The sequence below is a fragment of the Xyrauchen texanus genome, chromosome 30 (genome assembly GCF_025860055.1).
Source record: "Xyrauchen texanus isolate HMW12.3.18 chromosome 30, RBS_HiC_50CHRs, whole genome shotgun sequence".
Taxonomy (NCBI): domain Eukaryota; kingdom Metazoa; phylum Chordata; class Actinopteri; order Cypriniformes; family Catostomidae; genus Xyrauchen; species Xyrauchen texanus.
The window spans coordinates 30428496-30445662 of NC_068305.1; the positions used below are offsets into that span (position 1 = coordinate 30428496).

At 37.9% G+C, this 17167-nt stretch overlaps 1 protein-coding gene across 1 annotated transcript; it reads left to right on the plus strand.

Annotated features, from left to right (window-relative positions):
* The first annotated feature begins 1994 nt into the window (after window positions 1-1994).
* Window positions 1995-15183, plus strand: LOC127624200 (zygotic DNA replication licensing factor mcm3-like). Its single transcript, XM_052098917.1, has 17 exons — window positions 1995-2254; window positions 2416-2528; window positions 2954-3162; window positions 4342-4472; window positions 4569-4807; window positions 7116-7224; window positions 7356-7509; window positions 7830-7961; window positions 8626-8834; window positions 9784-9958; window positions 10069-10195; window positions 11757-11907; window positions 12042-12182; window positions 12433-12536; window positions 13467-13552; window positions 14009-14093; window positions 14252-15183. Exons 1-17 carry the CDS (start codon window positions 2180-2182, stop codon window positions 14448-14450), a joined length of 2439 nt encoding a protein of 812 aa, XP_051954877.1. The 5' UTR covers window positions 1995-2179; the 3' UTR covers window positions 14451-15183.
* The last annotated feature ends 1984 nt before the right edge of the window (window positions 15184-17167 follow it).

The window sequence follows — 17167 nt, forward strand, 5'->3', positions numbered from 1 at the left end:
AATGCCCATATTGCTGAATGCATGTAGGCTGCTCACTTGAAATTTGAGATATCATAATATCTATGCATGTAGACACCATCTGAATACTATTTACACTACTGCTGCTACCACACCTTAACCAACCCCGTAGCAGAAGAAGTTAAGTTACACCCTGTTATCTCGCATTTAAACTCGGTATGGACAAAAGTGAGTTCCAGAGAGTTTAATTCTGACATTTATTTAAATGTTGCCTCAAGCAAATGGCTGAAACACAAATTATGTTTTGATAAGTATGCTTTCTGCTGGTCAGAGTGGATTGTGAGGGGGGGTTACTACACTTGGTGACCTATATGAGAGTGGAGTTTTGAGATTGCATACAATAGTGCAACATAACAGTGCAGTTCAACAGTAAATTGTCTGGTATTTCGGTAGTATGTAGCTGTATATGTGTATCAGTATGCTATGGTAGATGATAAGTAGTTTTAGATTAGTCTCAAAGTTTGTAGTGTAACAATCATAACTGTGTAATTTTAATTATGCTACCTCATCTGTCAGCATGATGCCGGTGAATCATGTTCAGTCACTTTGTACCTTATATCATTGTTTTGGCTGATGCTCGCTTGCTCGTGTCCCTATGAAGTGTGTGCACGAGCACGAGCACGAGCATAAGCAACAGGTAGCTTAATATTCATGGGTGTAATTAATAACAAGGGTTTCTGAATCTCATACTACACCTTTAAATCAAGTTCACATGTTTCATATTGGACTGAAAGTGATATCTACAATATAAAGGGAATGTGGGAACTACGCTGTTAATTAATTGTCATTGGCAGAGTTCAGCCACTTGGTGGGCTCAGATAAAAAAATGTTTTTTTCTTTTTTTCAAGAAACAAACAGACACATATATTACACAACTTTGGGATACTAAATAGATCTTTCCATTTTGCTTCCAAATATTAGTCACAATTAAAAAAAAAATGCTTGTTCAATTTTCACAATTTATTTGTCAAAATAAATGTTTTTAATGTAAAAAAAAACCAAAAAACATTAAATTATAGAAATTACTTTATTCACTAAAAGTGAGGTTTTAGTTGATTTCTTATTTCTGGTCAATGTATTCAGTGAGTCATAAAACATTTTCAAACCTATACAAAATAACTTAAAACAGATCTTAATAGACATTACCTTAGCTTTGTATAAGCATTTCCAAAGAAGGGTTATTCATTTTAGTGTCTTCAATGAATGGGAGAGCCCGTGTTACAGTCCAAGAACAGGATGTTGGAGTCATCTATAGCAATTATTTTATGAAATGCATAAAAGATTTGCATAGATACCTGGGTCCAGAAGCCTTAAGAGTATCTACAGGTGCAAAATAAATGTATAAAATTTTCAAGTTCAAGATTACAAAAAGAACATTGTGGTGAGATGTCTTACAATCTTAAACATTTTAAGAAAAGCATTGCAAGGATAATATCTATGCAACACTTTAAAATGAATTTCCTTTACCTTATTGGGCAGTAAAAAATTATTAATCTCAGACCAGAGCTTATCAGTGGAAAGCATAGGAATGTGTTGTTTCCATTTCACAATTGTATTTGGGGAACAACTCAAGTCTTGTGTGAGACTATATCTGATGTAAAAATGACTACATTTCTTATCCAAGATGTTAATACCTCAGAAATACAAAGTTTTGGAATCTGCCCAACTACTGCATTGTACATGAAATAGAGGTGCAGATAATTGTATACGTTTATTTTTATTAAATAGCCGTTTATTCTATTTTTCCAGTTTATTTCGAAGTACATTCCTGTCTTAGTAGTGGTTTCAATGCCTTAAGAAAAAAATTAGCACAGGGGGACGGAATGTAAATGTCGTTAAGTTTGTTGCCCACAACAATCATTATTTAGTGATACCACAACACTTCCTTCTGCTACCTCTGGACCATGCGCAGCACTGCTACACTTTTCGCGGGAAACGCTGAAATGGGCTGGGCGAAATTTCTTTGCTGTGGATTTGATTGGACTTTGCCATCCAAGATACAGAATTTTCTGATGACTCACTGGTGTATAGACCAATCAGCGCTCAGCTTCCCCTGCGAGAGGACACCGACTGGCGCGAAAAAGTCACATCAGTTGTGCTGCCGACACGAATTGTTTTGCACTCTGTATTTCTTAACGTTTTTGAAAGCTTTATACAAAAAATGGCTGCTGAAGTTGTGGACGACCAAGAAATGAGGGAGGCCCAGAGGGAATATCTGGATTTTCTTGACGATGATGTGAGTATAACGCATTTACTATAGGCTTATTATCTGTTAAAGAACGGAAAGTTGCTTTGGTGGATTGGAACAAAGCCCCACGCCATTATGTTACTTGCTTCAGTGCCTTTCCTGTGTTTTGTGCTCGAGTGTGTTGAGAATGTTTTCTCCCACTTTTCCAGCAAGACCAGGGCATCTATCAGAGCAAAGTGCGACAGATGATTAGCGACAACAAATCCAGACTCAGTGTTAACATCAACGACCTGCGTCGCCGCAACGAAACGCGAGCAGCCAAGTATGTGTTTATATATTATATGTGTTCAAGTACACTTTATAGTTCACGTTACACATGCAAATATAATTAATTACAATAATATTAATAATAGCAAAGTGTATATACAAGCAGCTTCACCAAATTATCCTATTACCTACAATGCACACGTAATTCCTGTTATTCCCAAGCAAACTCTGAACATTCCCCTAACGTTGGTGTACGTATGGTTCTTATTTGGTTATTTTTTTTGGGCACCAACTCCTTAGGTTTTAGAAACGCTCTGGGGTTTAAATGTTTTTATAACCATAAAATAACGTTCCCAGAACTTTCTGGGAACCAACATTTTTTATTAGGGTCTCTGTAATTACTGTGTACTCACATACATTTTCTCATTGTAACGTAAAGTCACCATATTATCTCTAAAATGAAAACTCTCTGTTGCCCAGGTTGCTGAATAATGCTTTTGAAGAGCTCTTGGCATTCCAGCGTGCCCTGAAAGACCTAGTGGCTTCAGTAGATGCCACTTATGCCAAGCAGCATGAGGAGTTCTTTGTTGGCCTTGAGGGCAGCTTTGGCAGCAAGCATGTCTCCCCCCGAACCCTGACCTCTCGCCTGCTTGGCAGCATGGTGTGTTTGGAGGGCATCACCACTAAATGTACGTCCAAGCCTGTTTAGAAGCATATTGGTCTTTTTACCCCTTAAATGAATATTCCAGGTTCAATACAAGTTAAGCTCAATTTGTCCCTCCTTTATAAAAAGCAAAATCAAGGTTACAGTGAGGCACTTACAATGGAAGTGAGTGGGGCCAATTTTTTGGAGGGTTTCAAGAAAGAAATGTGAAGCTTATAATTTTATAAAAGCACTTGCATTAATTCTTCTGTTAAAACTCATGTATTACTTGAACTGAAAAGTTGTTTAAATAGTACATTTTACAGTCATTTTATTTATTTTTTAAATGTATTTATATTGTGTAAAATTTGTTTCCCCTTTTCTCCAAATTTGGAATGCCCAATTCCCACTACTTAGTAGGTCCTCATGGTGCCGCGGTTACTCTCCTCAATCCGGGTGGCAGAGGACAAATCTCAGTTGCCTCCGCTTCTGAGACAGTCAATCCTCGCATTTTATCACATCGCTCATTGTGCATGACTCCACTGAGAATCCGTATGTGGAGACTCATGCTACCCTCTGCGATCCATACACAACTTACCACGTGCCCCATTGAGAGCGAGAACCACTAATCTCAACCGTGAGGAGGTTACCCCATGTGACTCTACCCTGCCTAGCAACTGGGCCAATTTGGTTACTTAGGGGACTGGCTGGAGTCACTCAACACACCCTGAATTCGAACTCGTTACTCCAGGGGTGGTAGTAAGCATCAGTATTCGCTGAGCTACCCAGGCCCCCCTTTTTGGGGTTTGTTGACAATTATATTACATCGTCATGGAAGCAAAGTTGTAAAATTGGCTATTTTTTCACACAGAAAAGGTTAGTAAATGGTTTTATCACACTAAAATCATGTTTATGCACATTGTTTACATCTTGTTGCTATACTTTTGAAAAATGTGAGCATTTGTACGTAAAAAACCATTGTAAGTGCCTCACTGTAACCCAGATTTTTGCTTTTTTTTTAAAGAAAAGGTGGGGCAAGTCAAAAAAAATTCTTGTAGTAATCAATATTACGCCACAAATGCTGTCGATTAAACTTAACTAGTTTTTAAAGGAAATAATCCTTTAAAGTCTATATTTCTGACATGTTTAGGACAAGTTTATCTGTAGATTTTACTCTGCAGTAATATGCAATATGTGAATGTTAATGGTTTTCTTGTATTCTCAGGCTCTTTGGTGCGTCCCAAGGTAGTGCGCAGTGTACATTACTGTCCAGCCACTAAAAAGACCATGGAGCGCAAATACACAGACCTGACCTCTCTGGATGCCTTCCCTTCAAGTGCCATCTATCCCACCAAGGTACTGTTGCATGTCCGACACTTCAATTATTTATAGAGGAATAACCTAATGATAAATAACCTAATGCATCTCTTTTTCATCTTTTGATCCATTCAGGATGAAGAAAACAATCCTCTGGAGACTGAGTTCGGTCTGTCCATCTATAAGGACCACCAGACCATCACAGTGCAGGAGATGCCAGAGAAAGCCCCAGCTGGTCAGCTGCCCCGCTCTGTGGACATTATCCTGGACAATGACCTGGTGGACGCTGTTAAGCCTGGGGATCGGGTTCAGGTGATTGGCACCTACCGCTGCCTGCCCAGTAAGAAAGGCGGGTTCACCTCTGGCACCTTCAGGTAGAGCTGCACCATCTTCAGTTTCATCCTTTAAAAGAGAAGCATATTATAACTAGTATAAAAACAGTTGTATTTTTTTAAGAGATAGTTCCCTCCTCCTTCCCGGGTTGTGGAACCAGTGTAACACAGTTCAATGGAAAGGAGGAGGCGAGAATAATATAGCTTGATAATATAAATTATATTTTAATAATAAACGTAACCAAAAGACAAATACACACAGGTGTCGGGCAGCTGACCGTAACTCTCTCTCTCTGTCGCACTGTCGTCTCCGGTCGCCTTTATCCCTCTCAGGCTTCATCGGCCTAATTAGGGGCCGGGTGTGCGGAATCACGACCCGCCCTCCGCCCTGCCACAATCTGCTAAAGCCCTCTCACAATATCAACATGAAAACAATCATGTCATACAAACAAGTCATAGAGAAATGTTTACTTAAGAATACATTTAAATTACATTTTCTTTTTGAAAAATAAAATGCTCTTTAATTTTCTCTATTAATTATCATCCTATTCAGTGAGGGGAAAATTATTCCAGCAGATAATCATTGGGAAAAGAAGAACAAACTGAGTTGATGCTGTTCATGTTAAATGGTTGACTCACAGCTGTATGTAGAATCAAATATAATCTGGATATTTGCAGGTTCATTTCCACATTATCACTTTTTGACGAGACTCTGTAAAGATGAGACACACCCGTTTAGCGCTTAAAGAATAGTGAATAAAAGCAAACTTTTCAGCACGTTTTCTATGAACATTCGGTTTTCATCATCTATTTATCTTTTGTTGCCTTAGATGTGCATAAGTGCTGACAACTTTTATGTAACAACTGCGGTGATAATATTTTACATTTGTAGATGTGACCGCACTCAACACAACTAAGCAATTGATATAAATACATTTGATTGCAAAATACGCAATCGAATGCTCACCTAAACAGTGCAATCCATGTTTAGCAAAGCAGTGTAACTAAACTACTACCAGAAAAGCATAAACATGCACTCTGGTTTGGAAAACTGATGACTGCTGAATGCTGTTGCATTCGCCATTGAGCGTTGTTAAACTCACCGCTGATTGCTGAGACGCGCCTATGAACTGCGAGAGCGCACTGGTATTTCAGATGGCAAGGCATTTTGGTCAAATATCAGTTGGAGGGCCTGAAAAAGATGATTGGCTGGCCGGATTTGGCCTGCGGACCGAAAGATGATTAGCCCTGGTATATACAGTACATCTTTTTTAGGCTACACAACCAGCTGGTCAAACATACTCCACAAGAAAACATGCATATTTACACACAAACAGATGAAAACAACAGTCATAGCAATGGTAGTAGCATATTAAAGTATCTTATTCAGTCTAGTATTTCTTTACAAAGTGCTTTATGCAACCAGTTTACATATTCTATCCATCATAACATTATCATTCTAACAAACTCTAGACTACTGTCAAACGCAATTCCTCACATGACGTTTCATCACACGTAAAACATTTCATCACACACGTAAAACATTCAGTCATTGAACAGGATAGTTCATACTGTAGCAAAGAGGATTACAAATATATCCACAGATAGACCGTCGCTAACATTAATGAATGAATAGAGTACAACAGGCACACTATTGTACTCACAGACTAAAAGCTGTTTATTTGTGCAAAGCATAGATTTACAACAGATGTGGCTTATTTGTTGCATTTTGTTTTTTCATGAAACATAAACAGAATATGAAAAGCTGTTACACACGATTACTTTGAGCAAATACTCCGGTAATTTAATACCGATTAAAATATGCTGTGATACGATGCATACATGCTGAGGTAATCTTCGCACTGGAGTGGGTCTGACATGCCGCTGAAGGGAAGCCGGTCCTAATGCCTGCCACATGCACCCTCTGTCAGTGCGTCTTATGCACAGATGTAACCTATTTGAGTTTTTTTTTTTTCTCTCATGACCTGATGAGACTTATATTAAGGTGTGACTTTATTTCTGGAAAATATGGTAATAAAGGATTAGAACAACATAATGTTATTGAGTAAATGATGACATGATTTTCATTTTTGGGTGAACTAATAACTGCACCATCATATGTGCTGTCATGATAATCACTTACATTTATGCATTTGGTAGATGCTTTTATCCAAAGCGACTTACAGTGCATTCAGTGTATAACGTTTTTTCACAAAAGGGGTTATAGTAAGGAATTATATTTGTTATAAACATTAAATCCATGGGATGGGTAACCTGTCTCTGCTTTGGTATAGTCACATTCATTCTGAGTTAATGCTTCTTTTTCCCCCATTTGTGTCTGTTTGCTCAGGACCATCATGATCGCTTGCCATGTCAAGCAGATGAGCAAAGAAGTTTCTCCCTTTTTCTCTGCAGATGATGTGGTCAAGATCAAGAGCTTCTGTAGGTCTCACTCTAAGGTAAGAGGATGGAAATAAACCTCTAAATGAATGTGTTTGTAAAGATAATACCTGAAAGATGACTGTTTTGTGCAGGAATTGCATGCATATGTTCCCATTGTATGAACGCCTTTGTCTTTCTACTACATTAGAATTTGTTTGATCAGTTGGCTCGCTCCCTGGCTCCCAGTATTCATGGTCATGAGTACATAAAGAAGGCGATCCTGTGTATGCTTCTAGGAGGGGTGGAGAAAGTTTTAGACAATGGCTCACGTATTAGAGGAGACATCAATGTGCTTCTCATAGGTATGTATTCCACTGAGCTTTGCACATATGGATCAGATTTGCAAACTGCTTTAATTCCCATAAGAGATTTTACCTTAGAATGCAAAAGAAAATGTTGTTGTTAAAAGTGCATAATTTAATTTACTCCATAATATTTCCTGTTCCAGTTTATGTTGTTAGTCTAAACAAAGACAAGTTAAAGAAATACTTTTGTTAGTATCGGTTGTTCTCTCTATATTTTTCAGGCAGTGCTAAATATGTAAATTTTTATTAAAGATTAATTTTCAAGGGTGTTTTTACATTTATGAGGGCATATGTATCTAACCATATTTTTTTCTCAGGTGACCCCTCAGTTGCTAAATCTCAGTTGCTCCGTTACGTTCTGCACACTGCTCCTCGTGCCATTCCAACAACAGGCCGAGGCTCTTCGGGTGTGGGTCTGACTGCAGCCGTCACCACTGACCAAGAGACAGGTACTGCTATTTAAAGGAACAGTCGGATTTACTCACAAACAATAGATATGTTATGTCTACATTGTAAAAACTGGTAAGCTGCAATCATTACCATGAGGAGGTACGATATTTATACCAAGGGCATAGCCAGGAAATTACTTTTGGGTGGGCCTCAATTAAAAGTGTTTTTGCCTTAACAGAGAAGTGGTGCATTCAAAGATTTTTTACACTTTCAGAATGCAGAATTTATTAAATTATTTTGTTATCTATTTTATAAATATATATTTGAAGTCAAATAATAATCTCTAATATTCTGGGTAGTCCTAGGTCTAATTTGCCCACCCTTGGCTACGCTTTTGATTTACACATGATCTATATTAGTTTTGTTGGTGTAAGCTATTGCAATCAAACTGACTTAGTGATGTTAAATATATTTTTTGATTTGAATAAAACCAGTTAATTCAGCACATTTTTAGGTAAAAATATTTCTCCATGTGGTAAATCAAAAATGTTATTTAATCTGAAAGACAAAAGGTACCTGACAAATTAGGTTACACCAACAAAATTAATTTTTATGTGTTAGATCAAGTAGTCCTTGGGGTAACAATGGCAGGTGACCACTTTTTTCAGTGTAAACACTTGTGTTTGATCTCAGTCTTTACATCAAGTTGTGTATGTCTATCAGGTGAGCGTCGTCTGGAGGCTGGTGCCATGGTTTTGGGGGACAGAGGAGTGGTCTGCATTGATGAGTTTGATAAAATGTCAGACATGGACCGTACTGCTATCCATGAGGTCATGGAACAGGGCCGTGTCACCATCGCCAAGGCTGGTATCCATGCACGGCTGAATGCCCGATGCAGCGTCCTGGCAGCTGCCAACCCTGTCTATGGCAGGGTAAGTTCTTCATATGACCATCTCAGAAATTATTCTCAAGATCAGAGTCTTAATCTGTATGTGAAATAGTGCTTGCATCTTATAATTGTGTAATTCTCAATTCAGAGTTCAGGAAACCAGGAACAAAGAACTGAAGTATACAAACAATTCAAAATGAATCACATGCTGTGTGCCTTCTTAAAAATGATTTGAAAGTGACACTTCACCTCAGCAGGATTGATCTATTTCTTTAGAAAATGTAAATAGGCTTTGTTCCAACAGGCAGCAAAACATAAATATAGTTTTGGCATATTCTCAGTAGTTGTTTCATTTTTAACTCTTTCCCCGCCAAACACGGAATTTTCCGGGTTTCCGTGTTTTAGGTGTTATACGGTAAGGAAGATCCCTGCGCATGTTTTGAAAGAGGACGCAACTCTTTGATCAAAGAAACAGACTGCGATCGTCTCAAACATGAAGAAGTGGAGTATTGAGAAGCTCAAAATATCAGACATAAACATGCCTTTTTCTCAGCTTTTTGTCTGAAATGTTGTTTTTTGACAAAACCTACCTCTGTTCAAGTCGCAATAAAAAAGAACAAATGAAGATAAAATAAAATCGTTTTTTTTGCCTAAAAGCAGAGGCTCAGATCTTTATTGTGATATATAGCATCTTCATATATTCATGGAAGAAAATATTCTGCGGGCCATTCAATTTTAGCGAAAATCGTCAAAAACCCTGGCGGTGGCTGGCAACGTTTTTTAAAAACGCTTGCGGGGAAAGAGTTAAGTAATCTGAACAACTAGAAACATAAAATAATTACAAAATGACAGTGTGTATAGTCAGTCCTAAACATCAGATTTAAAAATAGGAAATCAAAGTGTATGCATATGAAGTGTGAACAAAATCATAAAAACCCTATGTTTTTTAATTTGTGTGTGTAAATTCTGTCTATATCATACTGTGTGTGCAGTACGATCAATATAAGACCCCCATGGAGAACATCGGGCTGCAGGACTCCCTGCTGTCTCGTTTCGATTTGCTCTTCATCATGCTGGATCAGATGGACCCTGAGCATGACCGTGAGATCTCAGAACATGTGCTGCGCATGCACCGCTACAGGGACCCCCGTGAGCAGGAAGGAGCTGGTAAGGGCTGATAGATAGTAACAAAGAGGACCTGAATACCAAACTTTGATATCAAAACTGAAAATTGCTTTATGTTCTAGTGTGGACTCAGTTGACTATCTATGTTACAGCTCTAGCTATGGGTGGTGCAGTAGAAGCATTGGCCACTGAGGATCCTGATGCAGTTCAGGAGGAAGAGGAGGAACTACAGGTTTATGAGAAACACAATCCACTCCTCCATGGCAGCAAAAAACTCAAGTATGAAAAAGTGCCCACTTTGCTTTCTTCTGCAATGCAAATCACAAACTTGACTAATTCAGCTATGATTCTGTTTAGCTACATCACCACATGTGTAACCTGGTTTTTGAAGGGTTTGTTGTGTTTTGCTTTACTAAAATACTTAAAAAAAAAAAAAAGAAGATGTTTTTATTAATTAAGCATGAAAATACACACTGATCTTTTCATTTCTAATCTTAAAGTAGCATATACAAAAATCTTATTATTACTAGGGATGGGCATTTTGGACAAATGTTTTTTTAGTTGAATACTCTAACCCACAAAAAACAAGTACCCAATTACAATTACTATAAATTAAAATGCATGTTACCTATGACATGTACTATGACATGACAAATGCTACCAAGAATGGTTTCAAAATAAGATAACGTTTAAAAACTCTACTTTTCTCTTGGGAAAATGTTTTATGAACAATTTGCATTAATTAAAAATATTTTAAAATAACAGTAAAAAATATTTGCATTTAACTGGAGCATACATAGAAACAAATTCTGACTGCATCAGGGTAATGCATATATGTACACTGTGTCTACATAAAGGCTATCACATTTTTATAATTTCACATGTTATTATTCAGAAAAACAAGTGGGGAAAATTAGCTTCTTATAAAATGTGCTCTGGCTATGTTTAGAGATTTAACACACAGACACACAAATACTGATCTGATCAACAGCAGATGCTCGGGGGGCCTGGGTAGCTCAGTGAGTATTGATGTTGACTACCACTCGTGTAGTCGCAAGTTTGAATCCAGGGCATGCTGAGTGACTCCAGCCAGGTCTCCTAAGCAAACAAATTGGCCTGGTTGCTAGGGAGGGTTCAGTCACATGGGGTAACCTCCTTGTGGTCGTGATTAGGGGTTCTCGCACTCAATGGGGCACGTGGTAAGCTGTGCATGGATTGCAGGGAGTAGCATGAGCCTCCCATGCTATGAGCCTCAGTGGTGTCATGCACAGCGAGCCACATGATAAAATGCGTGGATTGACTGTCTCAAGAGGCTACTGAGACTTGTCCTCCACCACCTGGATTGAGGTGAGTAACCGCGCCACCATGAGGACCAATTAAGTAGTGGGAATAGGGCATTACAAATTGGGAGATTTGAAAAAAATAAAAAAGCAGATCCTCCTCCATTGGTTTGCATGACTCAACAAAAAACAAATACAAATAGAGTAGAACTAAATACGAATCAAAATATTACAAGTATAGCCACACATTGCTTTGAAATACACAGACGCCATGATATCTTCTTGAGCTTTTTTCATCCAAAACTGTAATTACACAGATCCACAGTGTTCCTTAGTTTACTCAATTGTAACTGCATGATTTGGTGAGAGATTCAGAGGGAAAACAGTGTAATTCAGTGTACTGCTCATGGCAGGGAAATGCGGTAAGGAAAATGTATTTGTGATATTCGTTTTAGTGTTTTTACTTTAATACTCGAGTAGCTGGTGCAGAACCTGCACTTGATAACTCGAGCACATCCCTAATTATTACACAGCTAAATGTTATTTTGTGGACTTTTTAGGGGCAGAGTGGTGAGTAAGGAGTTCATGAGGAAGTACATCCACGTTGCCAAGGTTCTGTCTCCTGTTCTGACCCAAGGGGCAGCCGATCATATCGCAGAAGAGTATTCACGACTGCGCAATCAGGAACAACTTGGTTCTGACATTGCACGGGTACATACTCCAAAACTGCATGTCCAAACTCCTTCAAGCTTTTGAAATAGTTTCATGGTCACATATGGGTAGATATATATCTAATCCTTATAGACGTAAAGTTTGTTGCAGCTGTGCTTTATTCTGCTCCTCAGACATCACCTGTCACTGCTAGGACCCTGGAAACTTTGATCCGTCTGTCCACAGCTCACGCCAAAGCACGCATGAGCAAAGTCGTGGAGCTGGTGGACACAGAAGTTGCTGTAGAGCTTGTGCAGTTCGCCTATTTCAAGAAGGTCTGTGTGTCTTACTATATTCTAGCTCTTTTCAGTCACAATTACTGTATATAGCTCCTTTTTTCAGCTTTAATAGTTAAACGTTTTAAATATCTTTGTTGTTTTTAGCATTATAACAAGCCATTTGAAGATACATAGTGCTTGATACAGTTAATTTTTTCCAAGACGGTGTTTGATTTACTGTAAATCCAATAGAAAGTTCCCATCAATTATATGAACATCTTCCCAATCTTGTCTTTACTGTTTCTAGGTTCTGGAGAAGGTACGAAAGCGCTCTAGAAATGGTGAGCAGGACACAGCCTCAGAGGATGAGGAGGAGGAGGCACAAGACACACCCCGACCACAGAGAAAAAGGTCTAATGTTCAACCTCATTAAAAATGCAATGAAATTTCTTCCCTGATAGTATCATCAACAGTAATAATTGTAATTGGATTGTGGTATTTGTTGCCTTCTAAATTATGCTTAAGGCCCCCTAGTGGCCAGGGGCCGGTTGCACCAGCTATACGTAAGTTAAAGCTTAGCCTAGTTGTGGCGTAAATAGGCACTAAGTCACAATTTATGCACCATTAAACTAAGGTAGGATGTAACCCTACGTATAAACTAAATTTTTAAGGCAGACTCCGACCAGGAGTAACTGTCGGAATAAAAAATCAGATATATATTTTATGACATCAATGAGTTCATGTTTTGCGTGACAGACTTCAGTCTTTTCAACATACATTATGATGTATGATATTTTAACACATTTATAATATATTTAGGATATTAAAATGAATAAATGTCTATTTTTCCAGCCTGTTGTATTAGTTTATTTATTTGTTTATTTTTGATACAGTTCCTATATATTGTTATTTACACAGGGCAAATATACTATTTATCAAATCTACTTTTATTACATATCATATTTTAATGGGGATATAATTTATTATAGTTGACAGTTACGTGAGCAAACAAGGTTTGAACATCAACCGTAACAAGTTGAAACTAAAATGCACAACTTTTTTAACACTTCTGTGTACAAATTTGAAGCCTGTTTATTGGATCAATACAGATAAGTGTCATATTATGTGACTGCATTACTTTACGGAGAGCTTACGAACTACAAGTAAAGTCGTTCCCTAAAAACAGGTGGTGCAACCAAATTAAGCACTGACTTATTTCAAAAGTAGTTACTAAGCCCTTAGTGTGAACTTTATGTCCCAGTTTACGTAAGACAGCAGGTGCAACCCTAACCAGCTGAGTGAATCAAATTGCCCAATGAAAATGTGTTATTTGTTCTTAAGGAGGCGCAATTCTGAGCGCAGGCCATCTCAGGATAGTGAGCCATATGATCCCTATGACTTTAGTACTGAGACCGATATACCACAAAGTAAGTTGAACCACTACAAATATATTTTATGTGAATGAAATGGGGATTATAAATGTATCTCAAAGGAATAGTTTACACAAAAATGAAAATTGTTTAATTTCCCTCATATCATTCCAAATGCATATGCTGTTTTTTCTTTTTTTAGTACTCTATGGAACACAAAATGAGACATTTCACCATAGAGGCCATGTTGACCACATCACAAAGTTTTTTTATTTTTTTATTTGACAGATATTATCACTGAACTGTTGGTAAATGGAAAAGAGCTGCGTGATTCCTTTTTTGTTCTATGGAAAAAATAACATCAATCATGTTAAAATAACATGGTTAAATATTGACAGAATTTTCCATTTTGGGTAAACTATGCCTTAAATAATGTTTTTTGTTATCTTGCTAATTTTCTGTAAGACCATCTTGCACTAAGTGTAAATGTAAAATATTTGCTTATTTTCTCAGTTCAGTCCCCAGCTCCTGCAAGGCAGGGTGAGGAGCTCATGGACACACCTGTTCAGAATGGGCACACAGAATTGTCTGCTGACAGGTGGGCATTTTATATTTGACTGCTGAGGTTTTCTAGATCATTTACACTCAGCATTTTTAAAGGACTGCCACATTCTTGTAAAGTGTCTTTTCTGATTAAGTTATAAATTGAAACCGCATTGGCTGGTATGTCTCACGTACTGTTTGTATTTGCTTTAGGCTGAAGGAGTTCAAAGGTGCATTGCTGGAGGTGTTCCACTCTGCTCACGCTCAGTCAGTGGGCATGATCGCTCTGATGGAGGGCATCAACAAGAGTTGCCCTTCGCCATTTAATGAAATGGAGATCCGTGCCGCCCTTGCCCGCATGCAGGATGACAACCAGGTTATGGTGGCCGACGACATCATCTTCCTTATATAAAGAATCTGTTTCAGATTATTTGCAGTATGTGTGTAATGTTTATTTTAATATGTTTGTACATGCTTATAAAGGCATATATTTCTTAAAAAAAAAAAAAAAAAAAATCTAATTCATTCCAAGGTGTTTTCTTACATTTGTCTGTTTTTATCGTAAATGTATTCATGATTATTCAGGATATATTGTTCTGTTTTTTTTTATTATTATTATATTAGATTGGATCAGTGACTACAGTTTTGTTTTCCTCCACATGACAACTTGTAAATACTAGCTTATTGTAAAAAAAAAAAAAAAGATTTTACTTTTGAGTTTGGCATACCACTGACTAGATAAAAATAAACTCATATCAAACAATCTTCTATAATATGATTACTTTGATATACTCATAATTCAGTTGTTCTATTGTAGCCGTGGCCTAGTGCTCTTGACACATTAAGCAGTGCTGCCCTACAAAATAATAATGCAGTGATACAGCCAACACTAAAACTAAGAAACAGCCAAATGTGTTGTACATACACGTGGTAATGCATTGATTATCCATCAAAAATTAATTGCCGCATGACCCCAAAAATACATGCATTTGTATTACCTCAACTAAGCATAATTTAAAGACAAAATGAGTTGAATGCCATTTCATCACATTTATTTTAGTTTTTCTCTTCAGAGGTAGGAGTACAATTTTGTTATTGAATTTATATAGATACAGTGAGGAAAATAAGTATTTGAACACCCTGCTATTTTGCAAGTTCTCCCACTTAGAAATCATGGAGGGGTCTGAAATTGTCATCGTAGGTGCATGTCCACTGTGAGAGACATAATCTAAAAAAAAAAATCCAGAAATCACAATGTATGATTTTTTAACTATTTATTTGTATGATACAGCTGCAAATAAGTATTTGAACACCTGAGAAAATCAATGTTAATATTTGGTACAGTAGCCTTTGTTTGCAATTACAGAGGTCAATCGTTTCCTTTAGTTTTTCACCAGGTTTGCACACACTGCAGGAGGGATTTTGGCCCACTCCTCCACACAGATCTTCTCTAGATCAGTCAGGTTTCTGGGCTGTCGCTGAGAAACACGGAGTTTGAGCTCCCTCCAAAGATTCTCTATTGGGTTTAGGTCTGGAGACTGGCTAGGCCACGCCAGAACCTTGATATGCTTCTTACAGAGCCACTCCTTGGTTATCCTGGCTGTGTGCTTCGGGTCATTGTCATGTTGGAAGACCCAGCCTCGACCCATCTTCAATGCTCTAACTGAGGGAAGGAGGTTGTTCCCCAAAATCTCGCAATACATGGCCCCGGTCATCCTCTCCTTAATACAGTGCAGTCAGCCCTGTCCCATGTGCAGAAAAACACCCCCAAAGCATGATGCTACCACCCCCATGCTTCACAGTAGGGATGGTGTTCTTGGGATGGTACTCATCATTCTTCTTCCTCCAAACACGGTTAGTGGAATTATGACCAAAAAGTTCTATTTTGGTCTCATCTGACCACATGACTTTCTCCCATGACTCCTCTGGATCATCCAAATGTTCATTGGCAAACTTAAGACGGGCCTTGACATGTGCTGGTTTAAGCAGGGGAACCTTCTGTGCCATGCATGATTTCAAACCATGACGTCTTAGTGTATTACCAACAGTAACCTTGGAAGCGGTGATCCCAGCTCTTTTCAGGTCATTGACCAGCTCCTCCCGTGTAGTTCGGGCTGATTTCTCACCTTTCTTAGGATCATTGAGACCCCACGAGGTGAGATCTTGCATGGAGCCCCAGTCCGAGGAGATTGACAGTCATGTTTAGCTTCTTCCATTTTCTAATGATTGCTCCAACAGTGGACCTTTTCACCAAGCTGCTTGGCAATTTCCCGTAGCCCTTTCCAGCCTTGTGGAGGTGTACAATTTTGTCTATAGTGTCTTTGGACAGCTCTTTGGTCTTGGCCATGTTAGTAGTTGGATTCTTACTGATTGTATGGGGTGGACAGGTGTCTTTATGCAGCTAACGACCTCAAACAAGTGCATATAATTTAGGATAATAAATGGAGTGGAGGTGGACATTTTAAAGGCAGACTAACAGGTCTTTGAGGGTCAGAATTCTAGCTGATTGACAGGTGTTCAAATACTTATTTGCAGCTGTATCATACAAATAAATAGTTAAAAAATCATATATTGTGATTTCTGGATTTTTTTTTAGATTATGTCTCTCACAGTGGACATGCACCTACGATGACAATTTCAGACCCCTCCATGATTTCCAAGTGGGAGAACTTGCAAAATAGCAGGGTGTTCAAATACTTATTTTCCTCACTGTATATGCACAACATTTCCAGACCAAATGGCATTTATTTGAAGAAACATAAAGAAATATAGCACAAACATATTTACAGTAAAACACTTTATAGAACGAAGTGTGGTAGGTTTCAACATATAAAACAATAGATATATTGTTCAAAATTCCTTTGGATGCTTTTTTGTCAATATTTGGATTGGAATAAAGTTCATGTGATGAACTACACGTGTGGTTACTCTGCAAGAGTATTAATTCTGAGAAAATGTCTAGCATAGTTTATTTGCAAGTTTGGTAATTTGTTCTCTAAATTAATGCAATTAGATTCATTTGTTTGTGTGGCTAAACTTTTTGAGCTCACTGTATGCTTGACTAAGTGTAGTAGCAGTGAAACAAAATTATGGCAGACATCAATATATAAATAAAACAACATTGTTGAT